Source organism: Geotrypetes seraphini, chromosome 4 (genome assembly GCF_902459505.1).
Source record: "Geotrypetes seraphini chromosome 4, aGeoSer1.1, whole genome shotgun sequence".
Taxonomy (NCBI): domain Eukaryota; kingdom Metazoa; phylum Chordata; class Amphibia; order Gymnophiona; family Dermophiidae; genus Geotrypetes; species Geotrypetes seraphini.
In genome coordinates, this window is record NC_047087.1 from 153,005,264 (window position 1) to 153,030,780 (window position 25,517).

At 43.3% G+C, this 25,517-nt stretch overlaps 2 protein-coding genes across 13 annotated transcripts in view; one reads left to right on the plus strand and one right to left on the minus strand.

Annotated features, from left to right (window-relative positions):
- Window positions 1-25,517, plus strand: part of C4H16orf70 (chromosome 4 C16orf70 homolog) — a 1,667,531-nt gene that overhangs the window by 982,497 nt on the left and 659,517 nt on the right. The window lies entirely within an intron of this gene.
- LOC117359438 (dnaJ homolog subfamily A member 2-like) lies at window positions 10,013-11,321 on the minus strand. The gene has a single exon (XM_033942213.1). It carries the CDS (start codon window positions 11,308-11,310, stop codon window positions 10,072-10,074), a length of 1,239 nt encoding a protein of 412 aa, XP_033798104.1. The 5' UTR covers window positions 11,311-11,321; the 3' UTR covers window positions 10,013-10,071.

Sequence of the window (25,517 nt, forward strand, 5' to 3'; positions counted from 1 at the left end):
CTATTTTTCCTGCTGGGATATTGTGTGAACCAGGGAAGTGGTACAAAACCTGAACTGGACTTTCCAAATTGATATCTCTGTGAGAAGGAGAACTCTGGAGAGGGTTCAAGGGAAAGGAAAATACACTTAAGTTTTATTGTTTGTTTTCTGGGGGTTAGAACTGTTTGCCCCAGGGTTGCTTATGTGTGCTGGACTGTTCATAAAAGACTGTAGCCATAAGACCTACAGAAGTGGAGGAAAAGTTTTCTTTATTCGGCATTACGTTTGTTGCTGGGAAACAGCCTGACCCACAGTTCTGGGGGCGGGGCTGCTCCCTCAGCACTGCAAAGAAAAACAAAACCCTGGTTTTGAATTTGAAGGTTTTTTTTTTTCTTTTTCTGATTTTGATAAAGTTTATAAGAAGTGCCAAAGCTTGAATGCTGGGTCCTCTTTATGAACTATGCTTAGCCCGGAGGCACCCTAACTGATTTTGTTATAATTGCTCAATTATGCCATCTGACCTGACTGTGAATTCAGTTATTGTTACCAATTAAATACAGCATTGGCTTTGCTTGTGAAACTCAGTGTGGCTCACCTCCTTTATTCACTCAGTGGAAAGCTTAGACGGAGCAAACCAGTGGGCCTGGGAGCCACTGGCAGAATCCGGGTCACTACAAACTTTATTCCTTGTGGCACGGGGCCCCGGGTGGGTCACACCGGCCTAGCCCAAATGTCCCTGCCACAATATGTGATATGTGCGTATGCATTTCTCCCAATGACCCCTGAATACCTCCAATATAGTGTTGTTCCCATTTCTTATGCAATTTATGGACCAACAGGCAACTCGCCCTATCATTGAACTCAAAAATATTCCTGTTTAGTTTTTTTAAGACACTGAAATATCCGCCAGTTCCAAGGCATGAAGTTACTGCTTGGCTTTCCGAATCTCATCCTGATGTTCCTGCAAGTTCCCAGGTGCCTTGCCTTCTCGTTCCCAAGCTGTAATTTGAGCTCATAAGGTAGTCTCTTCTCCCCTCTTAACCTTATTTAAATGAGCCTGAAAAGAAATAATATTCCCACACATTACCACCTTCAGAGTTTCCCATAAAGTAATGGGACCTATCTCGGGCATATCATTGATATCCAAAAAATTATTTAACTGTACCTCCAATTGGTTTACGTTATCCGGATCCAAAAGGAGGGCCTCATTCAGTCGCCAGTATCGTATAGCGGAACATTGAATATCAACTGAGAGATTAAAGGCAATAGGAGAGTGGTCCAACCAGGTAGCTAAATGAACCTCAGAGATCTCTCAGTCCCAAGACTGCCCGAGTGCCTAGCCCAGGGGTGGGCAACTAGGGCCATAATCCAGTCGGGTTTTCAGGATTTCCCCAATGAATATGCATGCGATCTATTTGCATGCACTGCCTCCCATTGTATGCACATGGTTCTCATGCATATTCATTGGGGAACTCCTAAAAACCTGACTGGATTGCGGCCCTCGTTGCCCACCCCTGTCCTAGCCAAAGATCTATATGCAATGAAGAGGAGTGAGTCAAGAAAAAAATGGGTATAATCCCTAAATCCCTGATGGAACACTCGCCAAATGTCATGTAATTCCCAATGGTATAAGAAACGTTGAAGTTTAAGTCGATGCTTATGGGCATAAGAAATTGAGGAAGAGGAATTATCCACCTGTGGATCTAAAGTTAAATTAAAATCTCCTCCCATAATGAAAGAACCCTCGATGTTATCCACCAATACCTGAGAGAGACTAGAAAAAAATTTCCTTGATTGGAATTGGGAGCGTAGATATTTAAAAAAGTAAAAATAGATAACGTCCCTCTTTACCTGCCCATTTTACAGAAATTTGCCAAGGGTGCTTTTCCAAAAAAAGATTACCAACTAGTGCTGCCCGATTCAGGAAAAAAAATTTTGATTCGATTCAGCCTACTGAATTGGTTTTTCGATTCGATTCGATTTTCCTGCCCAATTGGGTGTTTTTTACAAACATCCTGGTGGGTTTATTTTATAGACTAAATATAACAAACCCAAGTAGTCAAAATATCATATACTCATATATAAAACATGTACCACTTAATATGGGAAATACACTACCTAAGCAGCATAATCCTATTCAGGCCTCAGCTTCGGAGCATACGCGTAGTCCTATCATGGACTGAACGGTCACCGTAATATTATAGCTCCCTACTCTGGAGCTACTCTGGAGCTCCCTCATCTGGGGTACTGTGTGCAATTCTGGAGGCTACATTACAGTAAAGATGTGCGCAGAATTGAATCGGTTCAACGGACGGCCACCAGGATGATCTCGGGGCTCAAGGGTCTCTCGTACGAAGAGAGACTGAACAAAGTGCAGCTCTACACTCTTGAGGAACATAGGGAGAGGGGAGACATGATCGAAACATTTAAGTACCTCACGGGACGTGTCGAAGTGGAAGATGATATTTTCTTTCTCAAGGGACCCTCGGCCACAAGAGGGCAGCCGCTCAAACTCAGGGGCGGAAAATTTCATGGCGACACCAGAAAGTATTTCTTCACAGAGAGAGTGGTTGATCATTGGAACAAGCTTCCAGTGCAGGTGATCGAGGCAGACAGCGTGCCAGACTTTAAGAATAAATGGGATACCCATGTGGGATCCCTACGAGGGTCAAGATAAGGAAATTGGGTCATTAGGGCATAGACAGGGGGTGGGTAAGCAGAGTGGGCAGACTTGATGGGCTGTAGCCCTTTTCTGCCGTCATCTATGTTTCTATGTTTACTCCAGTCATAGGCCAAACAAATTGGACTTAATTTTTTTGAAACTATTTTATAGCCTTTTCACCCCTTTTATAGCCTCTTCACTCCCTTTGCCTTCTCCTAACCACACTGGCGCTATGGTGTAAACAAAATAAACTTTTCCTCTCCCTCTTAAATCCTAGCCCACGTTTGCAGTCTAACACCAGCTCTGGCAGGATACACGTTTCAACTCTGACATATTGTAATCACAAAATGGAAAATATAATTAGTTTTTCTACCTTTGGTGTCTGGTCATTATTCAAATCTTGGTCCCAGGCTCTGGTTGTCTTCTGATAACTTGCTTGCCTGGGTCTCCTTCTTTCTTCTTTCTCCGTTCTAACCATAAATCTGCCATCTCTGTCCTCCCCTTCCGTTTCCCTTCCCTCCCCCCTCCTTTTTTTTGTCTCCATCCACAGATTCACCTTTTCTTAACTACCCTTTCATCCAGCATCTCTCCCTCCTTCCCCACCACCCCAGGGTCCACAATCTCTCCCTTTCTTTTCCCAACTACCCTCCTATCCAGTATCTCTATCCCCCATCCACACCATCCCTTGTGTCCAACTTCTCTCCCTTTCTGTTCCTTCCCTCCCTAAATCCCATTGTCCATCATCTCTCTCCCTCTCCTCTATTTTTAGACCCATTATTTTTTACCCCCCAAAGTCCGGCATATGCACGTCTCTCTGAACCCCCCTTCCTTCCCTCCATGTACTTCTACACCAGGGCCCCCTCCCCTGAAGGTCTGCACCTCCCCCCTGAAGGCCTGTACCCCCATCCCTGAAGACCTGTCCCCCCCTTGAAGGCCTGCCTGTCCCCCCTGAAGGCCTATGCCACCATCCCTGGCCTGTCCCCTCCTTTGAAGACCTGTCCCCCCCCTTTGAAGTCCTGTCCCCCCTTGAAGGCATGTCCCCCCCTTAAAGGCTTGTCCCCTCCTTGAAGGCCTGTTCCCCCAGAAGGCCTATGCCACCATCTCTGGCTTGTCCCCCCCCCCCCCCTTAAAGGACTGCCTGTCCCCCCCTTGAAGGCCTGTCCCACCTGAAGGCCTGCCTGTCCCCCCTGAAGGTCTGTGCCGCCATCCCTGGCCTGTCCCCCCCTTTGAAGGCCTGTCCCCCCCTTAAAGGTCTGTACCCCCCCTTAAAGGCCTGTTCCCCCCAAGGCCTGTCCCACCCTCCAAAGGACTGCCCCCCGATTCTGCCTCTGACGTCAGAGGAGGGGCAGGACTGCAGCAGAGAAAACAGCTTAAAGCACTTAGTAAAGCACTTAGTAAAGACGCTGTAACTGCGATCTTCGCTCCAGGCTGCAGCTATAAGGTAAACGCTGCGGGGAGGCCAGAGAGAACACGGAGGCCTTCCGGGGGGGATGGGATGCGATGTGATGGGAAGCGATGCGCAGTCCTTCGGGGAGGCCAGGGGGAAGCAAACAGCAGCACTTCCCAACTGACTCTTCCTCCTGCCCTCTAAAGTAGATGCGGCAGCGGCTGGCCAACAAAAGCAGCACTGCCACTCCTGCTTTAGGGGTGAGGTGGGAGAGTCCGAATTGGGAAGCCGATTTTTTAAAAATTTAAATCAATTTGAATCGATTCACCCAAAGTGAATCGGTGAACTGATTCAAATCGTGAATCTGGCAGCACTAATACCAACCCCCCCTAGCCTTGGTACCTCCCTGATTTAAAGCCAAAAAAATTAAGGGGAATCTCTTGTGGCATAGCACCCTATTATATCTGGGTAACAAGTGTGATTCCTGGATAATAAAACATCTGCCTGCAAATGAGAAGCTTCTCAAAACTAGAGCTGACGTTTCAAAGGTATGTTCAACCCCCTAATGTTAAAGGACATAAATTTCACATTTAATATAGTACAATCATCAAAAGGTACATACACTATAAACAGCAAAAGAACCATGAAAAAAACAAGCAATAAAAATAAAAAAAGAAACCCCTTCCCCTGCCACCCCAAACCCAACGTACCAAAATTCTCCCACTTCCCAAGTAGCCTACTATATTTAGTGGCTTACTGACATGATGACCCATTCGTACCATACCCAGAAAAACAAAAGGGTGGTGCATCTCACACTGAGCGGGACATCCCAAATAAAATACCCCAAAGGGTGTCCTAGGGAGGAACCTAGAACCCCGGGACCCAGTTCCAAATGCTCAACAGTCTAATCATATAACCAAACAAAATTCAACTGCTTAGCGGGGAAGCTAAGCGGCCGACAAAGTTTAAAGGAGCAGTCAGCTAACTCCAAAATCATAGCACACTTTTACGTGTCCAGAACACTCAAACCATATCTACCATCAGTGTTCCATGCCTGGTCAACCTTTGTCCTGAGAGGTCACTCCAACACTTTGAGTGGCCGATGTTTGTCGAGTGAGGCATCCCTTGCCTTTTGAAACATTCTGATACTTAGAGGTGGAAGCAATCCATTAGAGCCCAATATGGTGGACGGGACATTCGCCGTGGTCCCTGAAGGGGTATGCTCGTCTGGAAATAACAGTGCAGCCTCATTCACTGAGCGAATGCGTTGAACCTTGCCTTCTAAATAAAAGGCTAGAGCAAAAGGATATTGCCATTTATATTTGATGCCACGTTCCACCAATAAGCATGTATAAGGCTTAAGCTCTCTTCTGCACCTCAGCATGGTCATGGAAAGATCCTGGTAGATTTCAACAGGAAAGGTGTCCCATTGAAATGGTTTTTGCATGCGCCTGTGTTAATATAAGCTCCTTCAACTTGAAAGTAGTAAAACATACCACCACATCACGCAAGTATTAGCTCTCGAATGACCCATAACCTTATGGGCTCACTTGATCAGGCTACACTGCATGAGTGATATTTTTCAATAAATCGCTAACCAGTTTCTGCATTGTCTGCCCACAATTTGTATACTCGGACGTCTCAGGTATTCCTCTAAATTGGAGATTGTTCCTTCGAGATCAGTTTTCTAGATCTTCAATCTTATCAACAAGAGAGATTAAAGAAACTGGACCTTTTCTACCTTGAAAAGAGGAGACTGAGAGGGGACATGATCAAAACATTCAAGATACTGAAGGGAATAGACAGGGCACTCTCTAAAGTTAAAAGGGGATAGATTCCATACAAATGTAAGGAAGTTCTTCTTCACCCAGAGAGTGGTGAAAAACTGGAATGCTCTTCTGGAGGCTATTATAGGGGAAAACACCCTCCAGGGATTCAAGGCAAAGTTAGACAAGTTCCTGCTGAACCGAAACATGCGCAGGTAGGGCTGGTCTCAGTTAGGGCACTGGTCTTTGAACTAGGAGCCGCCACGGGAGCGGACTGCTGGGCACGATGGACCACTGGTCTGACCCAGCAGCAACAATTCTTATGTATGAACCTAAAGTGGATGAAAAACAACCTCACCTGTTAACTCAAGAAGATCTTAATGATCTGGTTAGAGACTTGTCACTGTCAAAGGAGAAAGCAGAATTGTTGGGTTCAAACTGCAGCAATGGAATCTTTTAAAGCAGGACACCAAAATATCTTTTTCTGTGATCGTTGCACCATCCTGGCTCCCTTTTACCAATGGAAGGAAACATTTGTTTCTGTACTGATATTAATGGTCTCATGCGTGAACTGGAATGTGAACATGTTTCTGACGAATGGAGACTATTCATTGATTCAAGCAAAGCAAGCCTTAAAGCAGTACTATTACACAATGGAAATCAGAAGCCATCTGTTTCTGTTGCTCATGCAGTTGGGTTGAAGGAAACATGAGTCGATGGAGACACTTTTTGTAAACTCACAAGCTATGCAGATCACCAGTGGAACCTCTGTGATGATCTCAAAGTTGTGCCACTCCTTCTGGATCTGCAACTGGGGTACACCAAATACATGTGCTTCTTTGGAACAATCGTGATGATGTCTCTTCCAGCACTTCACATAAAACTAGGTCTGCTGAAAAATTTTGTGGAGGCGATAGACATAAATGGTGATGTGTTTCAGCACCTAAGAAGTACGGAATACGGATGGACAAGTGTACATCACTTAGTACCCATTGGTCGCGGGATCTAGGGATTGCTATCTTAATTGACAACATTTGCTGGTATTTTCAGGCAATGTCCCATCTAAAATTGTCTTTTCCTCTGTGGGAATTAATCTATAAAATGGATATGCGACTGCATGTATCTCCTAAATGTGCTCCCAAATTGGCTTGCGAGCTGACTCCGCTGTCCCAAGTGTAGGCAGGAGGAGGCTACATTATGTCACATGTTCTATTGCTGTGCCTTGAAGGATCTTGGCACATATCAATTTTGTGGCAAGCTCACTGTTTATTTTTTTTCTGCTTGTTCAGTGGTGGCCCTCTAGGGGGAAAAAGATCATCTTGGTACGATGGCTAGAAGTTGCACCTCCGTCTTTGGCACATTGGAGAGCAGCTATGATTCAACTCTTGCAAATGGAAAAAGAGATGGTGCTGGATAGGAACTCTCGGGGTGGTAAACAACTACAAGTTATCTGGGAATCCTTTTGGAACACTTTGACTGCTGCAACTCATATCCATTTAATGAATTTGTAATCTTCTTTGAACCCGGGTTCAGGGTTGCTCGACAGTGATTTCCTTTTTTCTTTGTATCAGGTTATGGGGTGGGTTTGGGGTGGAGGGTATGGTGAAAATGCAAAATGTGTATTGTGTTTTACATAGCCTGGCTTATTCTGTTGGTATGGATATAAATCTGATTGATGTTGTTTGGTTATTGTGCATTTTGCAATCAATAAACATTAAAAAAAAAACCAAAACAGGATGGTCTCATTCCCATTACACCGGGAAAACACTAGGGTTGCTCTTTGCCCACCCCCTTCCCCTTTCTGTTCATTCTGTCTTTGAAACCCCTAGCCATAAAAATCAGATCTTCCCCAGACATTTCTGGTATACAGGTGGACAATAAGGATTGTAAGATCACTATGTTTGCAGATGATATGCTGCTGTTTGTTGGCAGAGTCCGAGAATTGGTGCCAGCCTTGATTAATCTCATAGATGGGTTTGGGGCCTTTGGTCTCTATATAAATTTCTGCAAATCAGATGCCATGACAGTGAAGGCCCCATGTGTGTCTCTTCAAACACCAGAGTTCTTCAAATGGGTGTCAGGGGAGCTTAAATATTTGGGCATATTCCTTAGTGCTGACTGGACATACTCCTGCAATATTCTAGATAAATTGGCAGAGCTTCAAGAATATTGTATTTGCTGTGGGGAATTGCCTCTTTCTCTGTTTGGCTGGATAGCATTGATTAAAATGATTTTGCTTCCTAAGATTCTCCATCCTTTACAGATGATACCTTTGTGGATTAAGAGTAAGGATGAGAGGACTTATCGGTCCTTTATAGGGTCTTTCATTAGGCGATCCCACAGAGCGCGTATAGGTTTTTAGAAGCTTACTCAAAGCAGAGACAAGGGGGGACTGGGTCTTCCGGACCTCCGATTGTGCAACATTGATGATATGGGTCCATTAACTTTTTACTAACCAATGCAGATTTGCTCCAAGAGGCTTGTTCAACTCTGGGGGAGGGCCCATATAAAGCCTTAGCTTGTCTAACAGCCTTGCATTGGCAAAGACCTGGGGTGGGCCTGCACACAGTCTGGCTCACCCCACTACGACAGGCTGATGAAGACATTGTATAGGTAAGGGGAAGGGAAACTGGGCTTCCAAATAATATGTAATAATCCTGGCTTTCCCCCTGTGGTGGGGGGATCCAAGGTCATGGAGATAGGTTTGGGGATTGCTATTGTTTGGGCCATATTCAGTCTAAAGATGCAGATACCTTTCTCTTCTCTTCTTATGATGACTTGCACCAACAATGGGCGCTACTTCACATGCCATTTTTTTGCCTGTCGTCAGTTGCAGCATTTTTATTTGGAGAATTTCTGGAAAAGCCCGGGGGGCAAATAGCTTCTTGAAGGTTGATAATTTTTTCTTATCCCTTCTATCTTCTTTTTTATGTATAAATGGTTTTTATTAATTTTCAGTGCACAAGCAAACAACTTCAGTAAAACAAAGCAATACACTTACAATTTTGCACAGGTAGTATCAGAAACCCCCCTCCCCAACTCCCCCCATCCCCCCAAACAGAAACAAAAGAAATCCCAAGGACAGGAAACAAAAGAATACTCATATTATAAGTTCAGCAGTCGACTTCTAGCAAGAGCGATAAATCCCCGGGAACTGAAAGGGTCCATAGCTGAACTGCTTCAACTAATCGTCAATCTGTCGATCAAATCAGGAAAGATTCCAGAAGATTGGAAGGTGGCGAATGTTACACCGATCTTCAAGAAAGGTTCGAGGGAAGATCCAGGAAACTAGATACCTGTGAGTCTGACCTCGATACCGGGAAAGATGGTAGAGTGACTGATAAAGGACAGCATCATTAATCACCTTGACAGACACGGGCTGATGAGGACCACTCAGCACGGTTTTAGCAAAGGCAGATCGTGTTTGATGATCTTGCTGCACTTCTTTGAGGGAGTAAACAGATAGATATACAAGGGCGATCCAGTCGACATTGTATATCTGGATTTTCAGAAGGAGTTCAACAAGGTTCTGCATGAATGACTATTTCGGAAAATTGCGAGCCATGGAATCAAGGGTGAAATACTCACGTGGATTAAAAACTGGCTGGAGCATAGGAAGCAGAGAGTGGAGGTAAATGGACAATACTCGGACTGGAAGAGTGGGGTACCGCAGGATCCGTACTTTTCTTTTTTTATACACGAACTGCCTTTATTACTTAATTTCAGAAACCTTTCACAAGATAAAAAAAACAAAAGAAAGAAACTTTACAACCATTTATACTATGTTCCTCCATTGTTGCCACTCTGCTTCAAAATTCCTTGTGTGTGCAAAGCTCATTCATTTACCTTGCATCAAAATGATACAGGGCTATGAAATTATTCCATTTCTAGCAGCGTATGCAATTGCAGCCAAATACAAAGTTTCAGGACAAAGTGTACAATGTCTGGTCTGAATTTAAAAATAAAACTTAAAATCTACACAGAAATGTGGTAAAAATCAAGCACAGGTACAAGGACGGAAACTTAAAACCCATGAGGGGAATCTGGTCTTCCATTCGAGTTCTTTATTCTGCTACAGAATGGTCAAAACTGTAAAGATGTAAGCTTTATGGTTAGTTTAAATTATACACTCTGTAAATACTATAACCAAGTTACGCATACAGAAAGAGGTGTCCATTAGATTATCTGGATTACTTGCACAAATCAGCTGGATTGTTGAAACAAAAACCAGGCAAAAAATTTTGAAAGAATCCATTGTGCAACTTGCTTCCAAATATTTACTGATGGGCACACTGTACACCAGGCCCATGATGGCCACTTTCCTCATCCGAGCTATCATTGTAAGCTTCCCGTCTATGGCCTCCAGCTGAGCCACGTGTGTTGTCAAATTCTTGAAGATCTACCTCTTCAGTTTCACCAATTACAGCGGGGTTTTCTGGTCTGGCTGGCAGGAGATCTTCTAGTTCAGAAAGCTTTTCTGGGTTAATCCAGTTATTTTCTGGAAACTGCACATCAAACTTAATAAACAGATCTCCTTTTTCAAAAGGATTGCGATATTGTGGCATTACTTCCCCTTTGACTATACGGACAGAACCTGGTTCAATTACTTTTCCAGGAGGATATTTAACAACAATCTGACGTCCTTCAAGGTGCTTAAATGTGAACTGAAAGCCACAGAGTGCTTCGACCAACCCTATCTTGTGTGTCATATGCAAGTCATTGCCATCTCTCTGAAATGCCTCATTCTCTTTCTCTTGTAGTACAAGGACAATGTCTCCAGGTTCCATTCCTGGGGCTTGATCAACTTCTCCAGAAAAAGTAATTTTCTGTCCATGCTTCATGCCTTTATCTACGTGAACTTCAAGGATCTTAACTTCTTTTATTACTTTCTTCCCTTCACATTTTTTACAGCGATCTTTTTCATTAATTACTTCTCCCTCTCCATCGCAGTCCGGGCACACAGATTGCATTTGCTGTACCATTCCAGGAGCCAACTGTCTGATCATGATTCGCACCCCTCGACCCCGGCACACAGTACACTTCTGAACAGCTCCAGCCTTACCACCCTGGCCATTACAAGTGCTACAAAGAACATTCTTGCTAAGCTGTAGTTTGGTTGTCCTGCCATTATATAAATCTTCTAAAGATACTTTAAGAGGGTGTATCATGTCTTCTCCTCTTTGTCTGTCATTACGATTCCTATTCTGACCACCTATTCTGAAATTGAACAAGCCCCCACCAAAAATGTGTGAGAAAATGTCATCCATTCCTCCACTTCCGCCACTGCCTTCTCGCAAGCCTTGCTCTCCATACCGGTCATATAGCTCACGTTTTTCTGGGTTTGTAAGGACTTCATATGCAAAACTTATTTCTTTAAACTTGTCCCCTGCGTTTGGATTCTTATCAGGATGGTATTCCTTGGCTAATTTTCTGTATGCCTTCTTCAGCTCGTTGTCGCTGGCGCCCGGGGGCACCCCGAGGAGGTCGTACAGCTTAGTGTCCGCCACATTCGACATCGCCAGCCACTGGAAGGGGGGTTGAGAGAGAGAGAGAGAGGGAGCAAAGAGCGGCTTCAACATCTTTATAAACGATCTGGACATAGGTATGATGAGCGAGGTGGTTAAATTTGCGGACAATACGAAGTTATTCAGAGTAGTGAAGATGCAGGGGGATTGCGAAGATCTGCAACGTGACATAATCAGGCTCGAGGAATGGGCATCGACATGGCAGATGAGGATGAGGTTCAACATGGATAAGTGTAAAGTGATGCATATCGGTAACACAAATCTCATGCACGAATACAGGATGTCCGGGGCAGTACTTGGAGAGACCTCCCAGGAAAGGGACTTGGGAGTTCTGATCGACAAGTCGATGAAGCCGTCCACGCAATGTGCGGCGGCAGCAAAAAGGGCAAACAGAATGCTAGTAATGATAAAGAATGGCATCACGAACAGATCAGAGAAGGTTATCATGCCGCTGTACCGGGCCATGGTACGCCCTCACCTGGAGTACTGCATCCAGCAATGGTCGCCGTACATGAAGAAGGACATGGTACTACTCGAAAGGGTCCAGAGAAGAGCGACTAAGATTGTTAAGGGGCTGAAAGAGCTGCCGTACAGCGAAAGATTAGAGAAACTGGGCCTCTTCTCCCTCGAACAGAGGAGACTGAGAGGGGACATGAACGAAACATTCAAGGTACTGAAGGACATAAGGACATAGTAGACATAGTAGATAAGGACATAGTAGATAAGGACAGGTTGTTCACCCTCTCCAAGGTAGGGAGAATGAGAGGGCACTCTCTAAAGTTGAAAGGCGATAGATTCCGTACAAACGTAAGGAAGTTCTTCTTCACCCAGAGAGTGGTAGAAAGCTGGAACGCTTTTAATAGGGGCTGTTAATAGGGGAAAACACCCTCCAGGGATTCAAGACAGTTAGACAAGTTCCTGCTGAACAAGAACGTGCGCTTTTAGGCCTAGTCTCGGTTAGGGTGCTAGTCTTTGACCAGAGGGCCGTCGCGTGAGCGGACTGTTGGGCATGATGGACCACTGGTCTGACCCAGCAGCGGCAATTCTTATGTTCTTATGTTAATTGATTCCACTGTGATTCAATATAGGGATCCTCTGTGTTTATCCAATGCTTCTTTGAATTCAATCACTCTTTTTGACACTATTACCTCCTCTGAGAGGGTATTCAGGCATCTACCATTCTCTTCAAGAAAAAGGTGAAGGGCTGCCCGTCATTGTTAGGGGGCAGGGGCATTCACCCCTGCATACAAGGTTAATAAAACTCCAGGTAATTAAACCCTCTCAAGTAAGTAAAATATGAAATACTCCTATAGGAATAAAAGGTAATATGTGGATAGCTGTGTATATTAATTCCTGTAGTTCAAGAGATAAGGTTGTGATAGAAGAGATCCACTTGGATTTAGTGGCAGTGGCAAAGACGAGGTTCATGGAAAACCATGACTGATATATAGTTATACTGGGCTATAATATATTCAGGAAGAGCAGAGTGGGAAGAAAGAGAAGAGGAGTGCCTTCATATGTTAGATAATTTTAAAGCAACAGAATTACAGGACAAGGTAAAGGCACTGTGAGTTAACTTGGAAAGAGGGTATGGAAAATTTTTTTTTTTTTTTTTTTTTCCATGAAAATTTTATTAATTTAGTAATGAAATCTATGTTTCATATAGATTGTCAATTATCTTTAGCTATTGTAATGTTCAAATCTCACTCCTTGCACATTGACCTATTAGACTCTCAAAGAAAATTGTTTGATATATTACTTATTCTAGCTCAAAAATTGATTCTAACTCATTGGAAATCTGCAAGTTTACTTCACATCCAACATTGGTGGAACTTAGTTTTACAATACCATAAATATGAAATAGCGTTTTACAAATGTAAAGGAAAATTTATTTACATAAGTATTTCTTTAAATTTATATCTTGTCTTCCCCAGATACCTCAGAATGGGTTACTGGTTAGCTTTCACAGTGTCACAGTATTACATTATAGATTAACATTCACAGTCACAATATCACATTACATAGGATTACAGTTAACACTCATAGGGGGTTACAATAATAGTATATAGGGTTACCATTCTGTAGTACATAGGGCTAAATTCACAAAGCAAACCGATTGTGTACCAATCGGTTTGTGACCCCGGCTCGATTCACTTACATCTCTTCCTACCCATGCATGCAAATGAGGGCAGCGGCATGCAAAGTAGGCAGGAACGCGATTCACTAAACAAAACCCTGCAACACCGACTGGGCTGGCCGATCAAAACAAAGCGACTGCTGAGGACAAGTCGCTGAAGCCCCTTCCGGCTGCCCTGCCTTCTGCCGACCTGCTCTCTGCCCTGTCAGCCTCTATCCTGCAGCCCCGAACGCGCCTGCCTGCCAGTCCTGAACACGCTGCCTGCCTGCTCCGAACACCCTGCCTGCCTGCCTTGAATGCGCCTGCCTACCTGCCCCGAATGTGCCTCTCTTCCCCGCACTGCAAGCCCGTGGTTTTAACCCACGGGCTTAAGTGGATTAAAGCCACGGGCTCCAAAAAAAGATCACTATTTTTAAAAAAAAATCTATGCCGGCCCTGAGGTCCAGCGCATGCACAGACCATCTACAGTGGTCTGCGCATGCGCGGGGATTGCTATTGAGCGATCTGTGAAGGCAGATGGGGGCATTCCTCCGATCACCCCATCTGCATATTGGGGCTTCGTGAATTCATCGGAGCTACCCGGATCGGGCAGATTCGTGTATCTAGCCCATAGTGTCATGACTTTACAAACAAGGGTTCTCAGTGTGTTGAATCTATCTGATAGTACAATCTAACACAAATGTTCCTTAGGAGTTTAACTGGATTTGGAAAACATGATGGACATAACTGATACTCTTAGCTACCGTGACATATAATCTAACAGATTGTACACATAAGAGACTGGTTAGAAAAGGAAAAGCTAGGATGCCTTCCTCAAAGAAACCTGGCTAACCTCCGACAACAGAAGTCTATTTGCAGGGCTAAAAAATACAGGTGGTCTGCAGAGACAAAAAACAAGGAGGAAGTCTAGCCATCGTAGCCAAAAACACCCTAAATATAAGCATACTGAACAAAACATCCACCCCACCCCCCCATATGGACCTACTAGCCTGCCAACTATCAAGTGACACATTAAAAGGAGCCATAACCTGTCTTATCCCAGGACAAGCTGGCAGCATATTCTCACATGTGGGTGACATCAATGGAGCCCCGGTATGGACAGCTTTAAAAGTCATCACCACTTTAAGAACTTAAGAAAGTTCACGAACTGCCCGTATCGTTCATGCGTGAGAGCCTTTCTGCCTGACACAGGCTCACGGTACCTCAGTTCTTAGTTTTCCACGGAGCTAAGAAGTCGTGTTTGTGAACACTTCAATTGTTGTGTATTTTGCATTCCCGTTCACGCATTCTTTTCTTTTCCTTTAATTTTGAAGTTTGGTTAACTTAAAAAAAAAAAAAAAAAGCGGGGAAATTTTTTTCCCCCGCGGGCTTCACCTAACGAGGCCTTTTCTTTCCCTTGGCCATTCTGTTTCCATCGATGTCCCGGCCTTTAATGGGTTTTAAAAAGTGCTGTAGGTGCCAAAGGCAAATTTCCATCACTGACCCCCATAGTTAGTGCTTGCAGTGCTTTGGCCCAGAGCACCGTGCAGAAACACTCCATCAAGAGCCAGAAACTTCAACAAGAAAAATTATTTAGGACCAGCATGAACACAGAGAAGACGTCACAGCCTTCGATGTCGAAGACATCAACATTGACACCGGCGTTGGAAGACATCACTCCGTCTGGTAATCCAGCTAAGAAGCCACCAGCTTCCCAACAGGTGTCGCAGTCACTCTTGCATCAAGTCCCTTGATGCCGACCAAGCGACGACATCTCTTGCACCTTGCCTCTCTTACATTGAGGTTTACATCCTCTGCGAAGTCAACCTCTTCGAGGCAAGCTGTGGTACCGATGGTACCAGCAAAAGGCCAAAGATACCGGTGCTTTCATTCCGTGAAAAGCTTGATGCGCTTTTCCAAGTGAGTGATATGTTTAAACTCCTTTCTCCGACATTCACTCTTTCGGTACCAACCCATCCTGAGCATAATGCCACTATGTCCTGCGGTACCGACACTGGCTCTCCAGAGTGGCATCAACGTTCCAAGCCCAAGCATAGGCCATCTCATCGCAGTTCCAGCTCTCCATCGAGGCCCTGCTCCAGTTCATTGAAGCATCGTCATTCTTTCTCCTCATCTCGACTCTCCAAGTCTAGAAAGCATTGTTCCTCTTCAGAAGCTTTGAAAAGAAAGCATCATTCTCCCTCATGGTCTTCTTTGAAGCGTAAAAGAGTGTCATTATCCTTGTCATTGGACCGACATCGGGCTTAACGGCATCAATGATCTTCTCAGTGCACTCCTTCACCAAAACCCTTTTATGACTCTGACTTAGTCTGATTCAGCTGAAGACTTACTCGAGTCTACAACGGAGGCTGATGATACTACCTTGGACAAGTCTCCACCAAGGGCTAAATCTCTTATTAAGAGACTTACTTTTACTAAATTTATTCACCAGTTGGGCAAATAGCTACCAGTCAAGCTGGAAGCTGATTCTGCCTACAGTGCTGAATACTTGGAGGCCTTCGATTATGATGAGCCTCCTAAAGAACTTCTCAGACTACCTTTGCATGGTATACTCGGAGACTCTTCACAAAAACTGGGAAATGCCCCTAACCATTACAGTGGCTCCCAGAAAATTGGACACTCTATATAAAATAATTTCTTCTCTGGGTTTTGACAAATCACAGCTTCAGCACCAGTCCCTAGTGGTAGAGTCGACTTTGAAAAAATCTACTCCATCAAAAATCTGTGCCACCAGGGCATGAAGGACACACTATGGACAAATTTGAGCGTCGCCTGTACCAAAATTCCATGCTAGCGAAGAGTTATAAATTATAATTTCTATATTTCCTGCTATATAAAGCACCTTGTTAAGAAATTGCCTTCTTTTGATAGATACATTCCTCCACATTTGCAGGAATTACATCATATCTCTTGCACTCTTGCCCTAGCTAGAAGATATATGGCAAGATCTGCTTATGATGCAGTTGAATTATTTTCCAGAGCATCAGCTATGTCAGTAGCAATGAAACATTTGCATGGCAACAAGTCTCAGATATGGACATCAACCTTCAGGACATATTAGCCAGCATTCCTTGTTTGGGAGATGAGCTGTTTAGTATGACTATTAAATATGCTACACAAAAGCTTACTGATCATGAGAAAAATTGGAATGTTTTGGTCAAATCCAAAAATCTTTTAAGCTGCCTTCTGTAAATTTTTTAAGCTGCCTTCTTATCAAAGGCATTTTTCTTCTAAACCAGCTGCTCTTCCTAGATCGCAGCAAAAATAACAGTGCCCTCAGAAATACATAGTAACATAGTAAATGACGGCAGATAAATATCCGAATGGTCCATCTAGTCTGCCCAACCTGATTCAATCTAAAAATTTGTTGTTTTGTTTTTCTCCAAAGCTATTTCTGGGCAAGAATCTAAAGCTCTGCCCGGTACTGTTCTTAGGTTCCAACTACTGAAATTTCCTTCAAAGCTCACGCCAGTCCATCTGCACTCTCCTAGCCATTGAAGCCCTCCCCAGTCCATCCTCCCCCAAAGGGCTATATTGTATACAGACACAGACAGTGCAAGTATGCCCAGTACTGGCCTTAGTTCTACAGTATTTACTATTATTTTCTGATTCTACATCCTCTATGTTCATCCCACTTTTTTTGAACTCCGTCACTGTCTTCCTCTCCACAACCTCTCTCGGGAGTGCATTCCAGGCATCCACTGTAAAGAAGAATTTCCTTACATTGTTCTTGAGTCTTCCACTCCTCAACCTCAAATTATGTCCTCTGGTTTTACCATTTTCTTTTCTCTGGAAAAGATTTTGTTCTACGTTAATATTTTTCAAGTATTTGAATGTCTGAATCCTATCTCCCTGTCCCTCCTTTCCTCTAATGTATACATATACAGGGCTTCCAGTCTCTCCTCATACCTCTTTTGTCGCAAACCTCCTATCATTTTCATCACCCTCTGGACCGCTTCAAGCCTTTTTGTGTCTTTCGCCAAATACGGTCTCCAAAACTGAACACAATACTCCAAGTGGGGCCTCATCAATGACCTATACAGGGGCATCAACACTTTCGTTCTTCTACTGATTATGCCTCTCTTTATACAGCCCAGCATCCTTCTGACAGCAGCCACCGCCTTTTCGCACTGTTTTTTCGCCTTTAGATCTTCGGACACTATCACCCCAAGGTCCCTCTCCCCATCCGTGCATATCAGCCTCTCACCTCCAAGCATATACGGCTCCTTCCAATTATTAATCCCCAAATGCATTACTCTGCATTTCTTTGTATTGAATTTTAGTTGCCATTCCTCTAACTTTTGTAGATCCTTTTTCATGTTTTCTACTCCCTCCTCGGTGTCTACTCTGTTACAAATCTTGGTATCATCCATAAAAAGGCAAACTTTTCCTTCTAACCCTTCAGCAATGTCACTCACAAACATATTGAACAGGATCGGCCCCATCACCAAACCCTGAGGGACTCCACTACTCACCTTTGCATCCTCCGAGCGACTTCCATTAATCAGCACCCTCAGGCGTCTGTCAGACAACCAGTTTCTAATCCAGTTCTCCACTTTGCGTCCTAACTTCAGCCCTTCAAGTTTGTTCAAGACCCTTCTATGAGGAACCGTGTCAAAGGTCTTTCTGAAATCTAAGTAAATTACATCTAGCATATGTCCTCGATCTAGTTCTCTGGTCACCCAATCAAAAAATTCCATCAGGTTCGTTTGGCACGATTTACCTTTAGTAAAGCCATTTTGCCTTGGATCCTGTAACCCATTATATTCTAGGAAGTTCACTATTCTTTCTTCAGCAACACTTCCATTATTTTCCAACAACTGAAGTGAGGCTTAGCAACCTGTAGTTTCCCGCTTCATCCCTATGACCACTTTTGTGACTAGGGACCACATCCACTCTTCTCCAGTCCCCAGGACCACTCCTGTCTCCAGAGATTTGTTGAACAAGTCTTTAATAAGACCTACCAGAACCTCTCTGAGCTCCCTCAGTATTCTGGGATGGATCTTGTCCAGTCCCATCTTTTTGTCCACCTTCAGTTTTTCAAGTTGTTCATAAACACTTTCCTCTGTGAATGGCGCACAATCTACTCCATTTTCTAGTGTAACTTTGCCAGACAATCTTGGTCCTTCTCCAGGTTTTTCTTCCATGAACACAGAACAGAAGTATTCGTTTAACACATTTGCTTTTTCCTCACCATTCTCCACATATTGGTTACTAGCATCTTTTAGTTTAGCAATTCATCTTCCTCCTTTCACTGATATATCTGAAAAAAAATTTTGTCTCCCTTTTTGACATTTTTAGCCATTTGCTCTTCTGCCTGTGCTTTCAACAGGTGTATCTCCCTCTTGGCTTCTTTCATTTTCACCCGGTAGTCCTTTCTGTACTCTTCTTCTTGGGGTTTTTTTATATTTCAGGAATGCCAACTCTTTTGCCTTTATTTTCTCCGACACTGGTTTAGAGAACCATGTCAGTTTCCGTTTTTATTTATTTTCTTCACATAAAGTTCCATAGCTATTTTTATAGCTCCTTTCAGCTTAGACCACTGTTTTTCCACTTTTCTTATGTCCTCTCATCCTAACAGCTCTTTCTTCAGGTACTCTCCCATTTTATTAAAGTCCGTATGTTTGAAATCTAGGACTTTTAGCCTCTCTCCACTTTAGCCGTTATATCAAACCAAACCATTTGATGATCGCTACTTCCCAGGTGATCCCATATCACTTTTTCCCTCGTGGGTTCCGTCACCATTTGTCTGAGCAGAGCCTCTTGAAAGGCATCCACATGCTCCCTACTTGTCTCTGATTCCGCAGACGGAACTTTCCAGTCCACATCTGGCAGGTTGAAATCTCCCAACAGCAGCACCTCCTCTTTTTTTCCAAACTTTTGGATATTCACAATCAGGTCTTTATCACTTTGCTGCGATTGAGTCGGATCTCAATCAGCATCTCCTCAAAAGCCTGCTCAGTCTTTTTGACAGGCTTCTAGAGAGCATAGCTGTTCATATTTCTCAGCCTCTTCCCCAACCAATCAGAGGTCGGCTCAAGCTATATTATCCTCATTGGGAGCTGACAACCACAGATCTCCGGGTGCTAAAAGTCATTTGAGAGGGATACTCTCTTCACTACATCAATATGCCTCCAGATCATCTGCCAAGAGAGTCTTCTTTCAACCCTCAGCAGACATCCCTTCTTTGGGAGATAGAATCTGTCCTTCTCTGTGCTATAGAGGAGGTTCCACCTGCGCAGAGAAACCGGGGGTTTTACTCCTGGTATTTTCTCATCCCAAAGAAGACAGGAGATCTGCATCCAATCTTAGATCTCAGGAGCCTCAACAGGTTTCTAGTGAAAGAAAAGTTTTGGATGTTGTCTCTTGCAACTTTATATCCCCTCTTAGATTGCAATGACTGGCCATACTCGCTAGATCTGAAAGAGGCTTACACTCACATTCCAGTGAATGCAACCTCCAGGAAATTCCTCAGATTTCAGGTGGCACAGCACCATTATCAATAGAAGTTTCTGCCCTTTGGCCTTGCATCCTCTCCCAGAGTATTCACTAAGTACCAGGGGCATTGCGAACTCTGGGTCTCCAGATTTTGCCCTATCTGGACGATTGGCTGATCAGAGATCCAACCTCTCAAGTGACTTGTTTAACAATTATCTTCCTTCAGCAGTTGGGGTTCGAAATCAATTTTCTCAAATCCCAACTTCAACCCTCTCAGAATCTGCAATTTATCAGAGCTCTGCTAGACATCATTCATCTCAGAGCGTTTCTCCCTCAGCAAAGACTAGAAAATTTGATTCAGCTTTGCATTCAGACTTCTTACCTGCCATCACTCTTGGCCAGGAAAATGATGGTACTACTGGGTCACATGGCTTCCATGGTGCATGTTACTCAATTTGCGAGACTTCACCACATGACGCGTCAATGGACCCTCGCATCTCAGTGGTCTCAAGCTCTCGACCCACTGTCTCAACCCATTATTGTCACTCCTTCACTTCTATAATCTCTGCAGTGGTGGGTGAATTCTTCCAATCTTTCCAGAGGATTGTTGTTCCTTACACCTCCACATCAGAAGGTTCTGACAGTGGATTCGTCCACCTACACTTGGGGGGCTCATCTGGACGGTCTTCACACTCAAGGTCACTGGTCTGCCCAGGATCGCCTTTGCCTTATCAATCTGTTGGAACTCCAAGCAATCTACAATGCTTTCAAAGCTTTTCAGCACATTGTCACCAACCATATCTTCCTTATCCGCATGTACAATCAGGTCGCAATGTATTACATAAACATGCTCACTCCATCTTTGTTAGGAGGCTCAAAAGATTTAGACCTGGGGGATCACTCACAACATATTCCTGAAAGCAATATATATTCAAGGAGAAAATAATTCTCTTGCAGACAAACTCAGCAGGTTTCTTCAGCCACACAAGTGGATGCTTAACTCTGCAGTTCTGCATCACATCTTCTCTCAGTGGGGGACTTCTCAGATAGACTTGTTTGCATCCCCTTTCAACCACAAGCTGCACCAGTTTTGCAGTACTCTCCCCAGTGGCTAGAAGCAGATGCTTTTCTACTGGATTGGACGTACAAGTTTCTCTATGTATTTCCTCCAGTCCCTCTCATCCTCAAGACGTTTGTCAAGTTCAAACAGGAGGCCACAATCATTCTCATAGCTCCTTGGTGGCCCAGACAACCCTGGTTTTCCTTTCTACTTCAACTGCATGGTACCTCTCGGGCTGACATCGGCAGATCTTAATCTTTCCCAGCCTGTCAGACTCATTTTGAAAGCATCAAGAAAACCGTCTACGCAACAATGTTACCAATACAAATGGAAGTAGTTTTCCACGTGATATACTCTTCATCATCATGATGCTAAATCCACCTCTGTATCTTCAGTATTGGATTACCTTCTACATTTATCTAATTCAGGCCTTAAGACCACTTTGATTAGAGTTCATCTAGGCTAGTTGATAGAAAATCTCTAATTGCTCATCCTCTTGTATCCAGATTTATGAAAGAACTTTTCAACGTCAAACCACCTCCAGTAGTTTGGGGTCTTAACGTGGTTCTTGCTAGACTAATGAAGCCTCCTTCAGCTCATCTTAAATATCTCACTTGGAAAGTGGTTTTTCTCATCTCTCTTACCTCTGCTCAAAGAGTAAGAACTTCAGGCACTGGTGGCGGGTCCACCATTCACAGTGTTTCATCATGACAAAGTGGTCCTTTGCACTCATCCAAAGTTTCATTCAAAGGTAGTCACTGAATGCCATCTCAATCAATCCATTGTGCTTCCAGTGTTTTTTCCTGAGCCTCATTGTCATCCTGGAGAAATGTCTATTCATACTTTTAACTATAAACGAGCTTTTGCCTACTATTTAGCATACTCAGCCACATAAGACATATCGCCAACTCTTTGTCTCCTTCAATCCTAATAAGTTAGAATGTCCTGTATCCAAAAGAACTATTTCTATCTGGTTGGCAGTTTGTATCGCTTTCTGTTATACTCAGACTGGGCTGCAACTGAGGAGTCTTGTTACAGCCCACAAAATCTGAGATATGGCAGCTTCAGTTGCTTTTTTATGTTCCACTCCTATTGATGAAATCTTTAAAGCTGCTACTTGGTCCTTAGTTCATACATTCACATTCAGTTCAAATCTTTTTATTGGAATTATAGGTAACAATACAGAAAAAGAAAACAATACTTATACATACATGTTTAATTCTGTGTCAGCAATGATTAAATACAGCATAGCTAGTATAAATAATAATAATAACAACTTTATTCTTCTATACCGCCACAATCTTGCGACTTCTAGGCGGTTTAAAATCAAGAGAGCTGGACATTCAGCGAATTACAATATGCAGATAGTCAGAGGAAATACAGAGAGCAGAGACTTCAAGAAAGCAAGAATATAGAAATACAATTTTCTGAGCAAGAGTTTAAGATATACAGTTTGGTGGGTAATGTCCGAGAGGACCTGTTTGGAAAAGCCGCATGTTTCAGAAAATACAGCGAAAAATTACGATATGATAAAGATAACAGTTTATATGTATCACAGTACCGTGAAATTCAAGTGGGCTAAGGAGGGGGTAAGGGGTAAGGAGGTAGGGGGACCGTTATTGGGGAGAGAGAGGGGAGAGCATGTCAATTGTTTAGGTATTTCAGGAACAGGTATGTTTTTAGGCGCTCCCTAAATTCCCCGTAGGTAGTGGGCGAAAGCAGTTGATCTAGGTCTTTACCCCATAAGGCTGCTTGGTGAGAGAGAAGGTGTTCGTGGTGTTTTTTCAGTTTGCAACCTCTAACTGGAGGGGAAATGAATTTTGAGTGTGTGTTTTTCTTGCGTTTGTTGTTAGAAAATGAGAAAAGGTCCGTTATGTACTTGGGGGCAAGTCCATATAGTACTTTGAAGCAGAGGCAGGTGAATTTAAACCTTACTCGTGCTTCCGTTGGCAGCCAGTGCAGCTGCCGATAGTAGGGTGTCACGTGGTCGAATTTCTTCAGCCCGAAGATAAGTCTGACCGCAGCATTTTGCATTATTTGGAGACGTCTCATATTCTTTTGTGAGATTGCTAGATAAGCGATGTTGCAGTAGTCAAGCTGACTCAGTATGAGGGATTGCACTAGGGTTCTGAATGCTGACGTATCGAAGTATGATTTAATGGATCTGAGTTTCCAGAGAGTAAGAAAACCCTTTCTGAATAGGGTGTCCACTTGTTCCTTCATAGTTAGGCATTGGTCTAGAGTAACACCTAATATCTTCATGGTGGGCTGGATAGGGTAGTTGAGTTTATTGATGCATAGTGGGTTTTTATTGTCAAGCAGGTGAGGAGAGACAATGAAGAATTTTGTTTTTTCTGGGTTAAGTTTGAGCTTGAAATCTGTCATCCATTGTTCCATCTCATTTATGGCATCGGATGCCTTGGGAACGGTTTCCAAGATAGAGTTAGCAAATGGGATGATGATCGTAAAGTCATCTGCGTAGCTGAATAATTTTATCCCCAGTTGGGTCAGTCTCACACCTAATGAGGACATGTAGATATTGAAAAGCAGTGGGGAAAGCGGTGACCCTTGTGGCACTCCAGATGAGTTGCTCCAGGTATCGAAGTGATCGTTGTTGAAGCGTACTTGGTACATCTAGGCATTGCAGCATTTTCCCATGGTCTACCAGATCAAATGCAGAGCTCATGTCGAATTGCATGATCAGGGCGTTGAGGCCCTTGCTGAATAATAGGCGGAAATAGTCTAAGATAGCAGCGATTACTGTCTCCATACTGAATAGGGGTCTAAAGCCGGATTGAGTTTCATGCAGGAGAGAGAATTGATTAAGATATTCCATCAGTTGGGTGTGAACTAATCCCTCCATGATTTTTACAATGAATGGGATAGATGCTATAGGTCTGTAATTGGTTATTAGCGTTGAGGATTCTTTTCTATTTTTTGGGATGGGGGTTATTATTATGTGACCGTTGTTAGTGAGGAAAGTCTCATTTTTTAGGTTGTGGGCTAAGTAGTATGGTAGTGATATTTTAAATTCTAATGGTGCCGCTTTCATAATCTCCGGGGGGCAAGTATCTAGGATGCAATGAGATTTAGAGTATTTGTTGTATAGTTTGGTGTAGGTATTCCATTCTAGATCTTGAAAGGAACTCCAGATCATGTCTGTTGGTATTTCATTGTCATGTAAATTAGCTATTTGGTAATTGGTGGGGATGATTGTTACATCGTTAGTTCTTATACAGTTACTTCTTAGGTTTTTAATTTTGGAATCAAAATATAGGGCTAGGTCTTTCACAGTGGATAACTTCGTGTTGGGCACAGGTGTGGTGTGGCGGGTGGTGTCAAATAGATTTGTGACTATGTTGAACAACTCTTTTGTATTGATTCCTTGTAAACCATTGCAGGATAGGTTAATTTTGGTAGAGTAGAACGCTTTGCGTTTGTCTTTTATCAATTGTTTGTAGGTTTTTATGTAGGCTCTCCATTTGCTGCGGTCTGCCAATTCTCCTGTTTTATTCCAAATTCTTTCTAGTCGCCTAGCTAGTTGTTTCGTTTTTAGTAGTTCGGCGTCAAACCATTTGTTGTATTTGTTTGCATTGCTTTTGCTTTTATGTATAGGGGCGATTTTATCTAGGATGGATGTGCTGGTTGTCTTCCAGTGGTCCCAGAAATCTACTCCTTCCTCTATTACTGTCTGCAGTTCGTATTCTGACCAGTATTCTTCTGGATTAATATAACCTCTTGTTTGATGTTCTTTTTTTTATCATCGGACGTGTTTTAGATTTTCGGTGCGACCAGATCAGCTTAAAATAATAAGTGAAATGGGCGGACCAGATGTCGTGACGCCAGGTGCCTTCAGGCAGAGAGATGACTGGGTCAAGGTTTTCCTTTGTGGACATGGCAACCAGATCTAAATGATGGCCTTTTTCGTGAGTTTGTGTGGGTACGGGGATGTTGTAGTTGAGAAGAGAGAGGAAGTTTTTAAGCTCTTTTGTGTCTGTGTTGTTCTCTTCGTCTAGGTGTAAGTTTATGTCCCCTGCGATGATGTTGTAGTTAGGTCCAATAGAATTGTGCAGGACGAATTCGCAGAAGTCTTCTTTGGCTTTGGGCCAGCTTTTAGGCGGAACATAGAATAGTATGCAGGATAAGGATTCTTCTAGTTGGGTATTATTGATTTTACAGGCTAGGATTTCTAAGTGGTCGGTCATTTTGGAATCCAGAAGTTCGAACTCGAATCCATCTTTAAGGATAATGGCTAATCCTCCTCCTTTTTTGCCTGTGCGGTTTAACTTAAGGATTTTGAAATTGTCTGGTAGGAAATCAGTTATGATTGGATCATCTTCAAACAGTAACCAAGTTTCAGTTAGAAAGAGGCAGGCTATTTGCTTGCTGATGATCCAGTCATTAATAAGGAATGCCTTATTTCTAACAGATCTGGTATTGAGGTATGCACATGGGAATGAAGTAGATGCGGCAATTTCTGCTGAGTTAGTGGTTTTGATGGTTTTTATTTCCCTTGTTCTTTTTTTAAGGGTACGGTGGTGTCTTTTTTTTATTTGAGTTAAC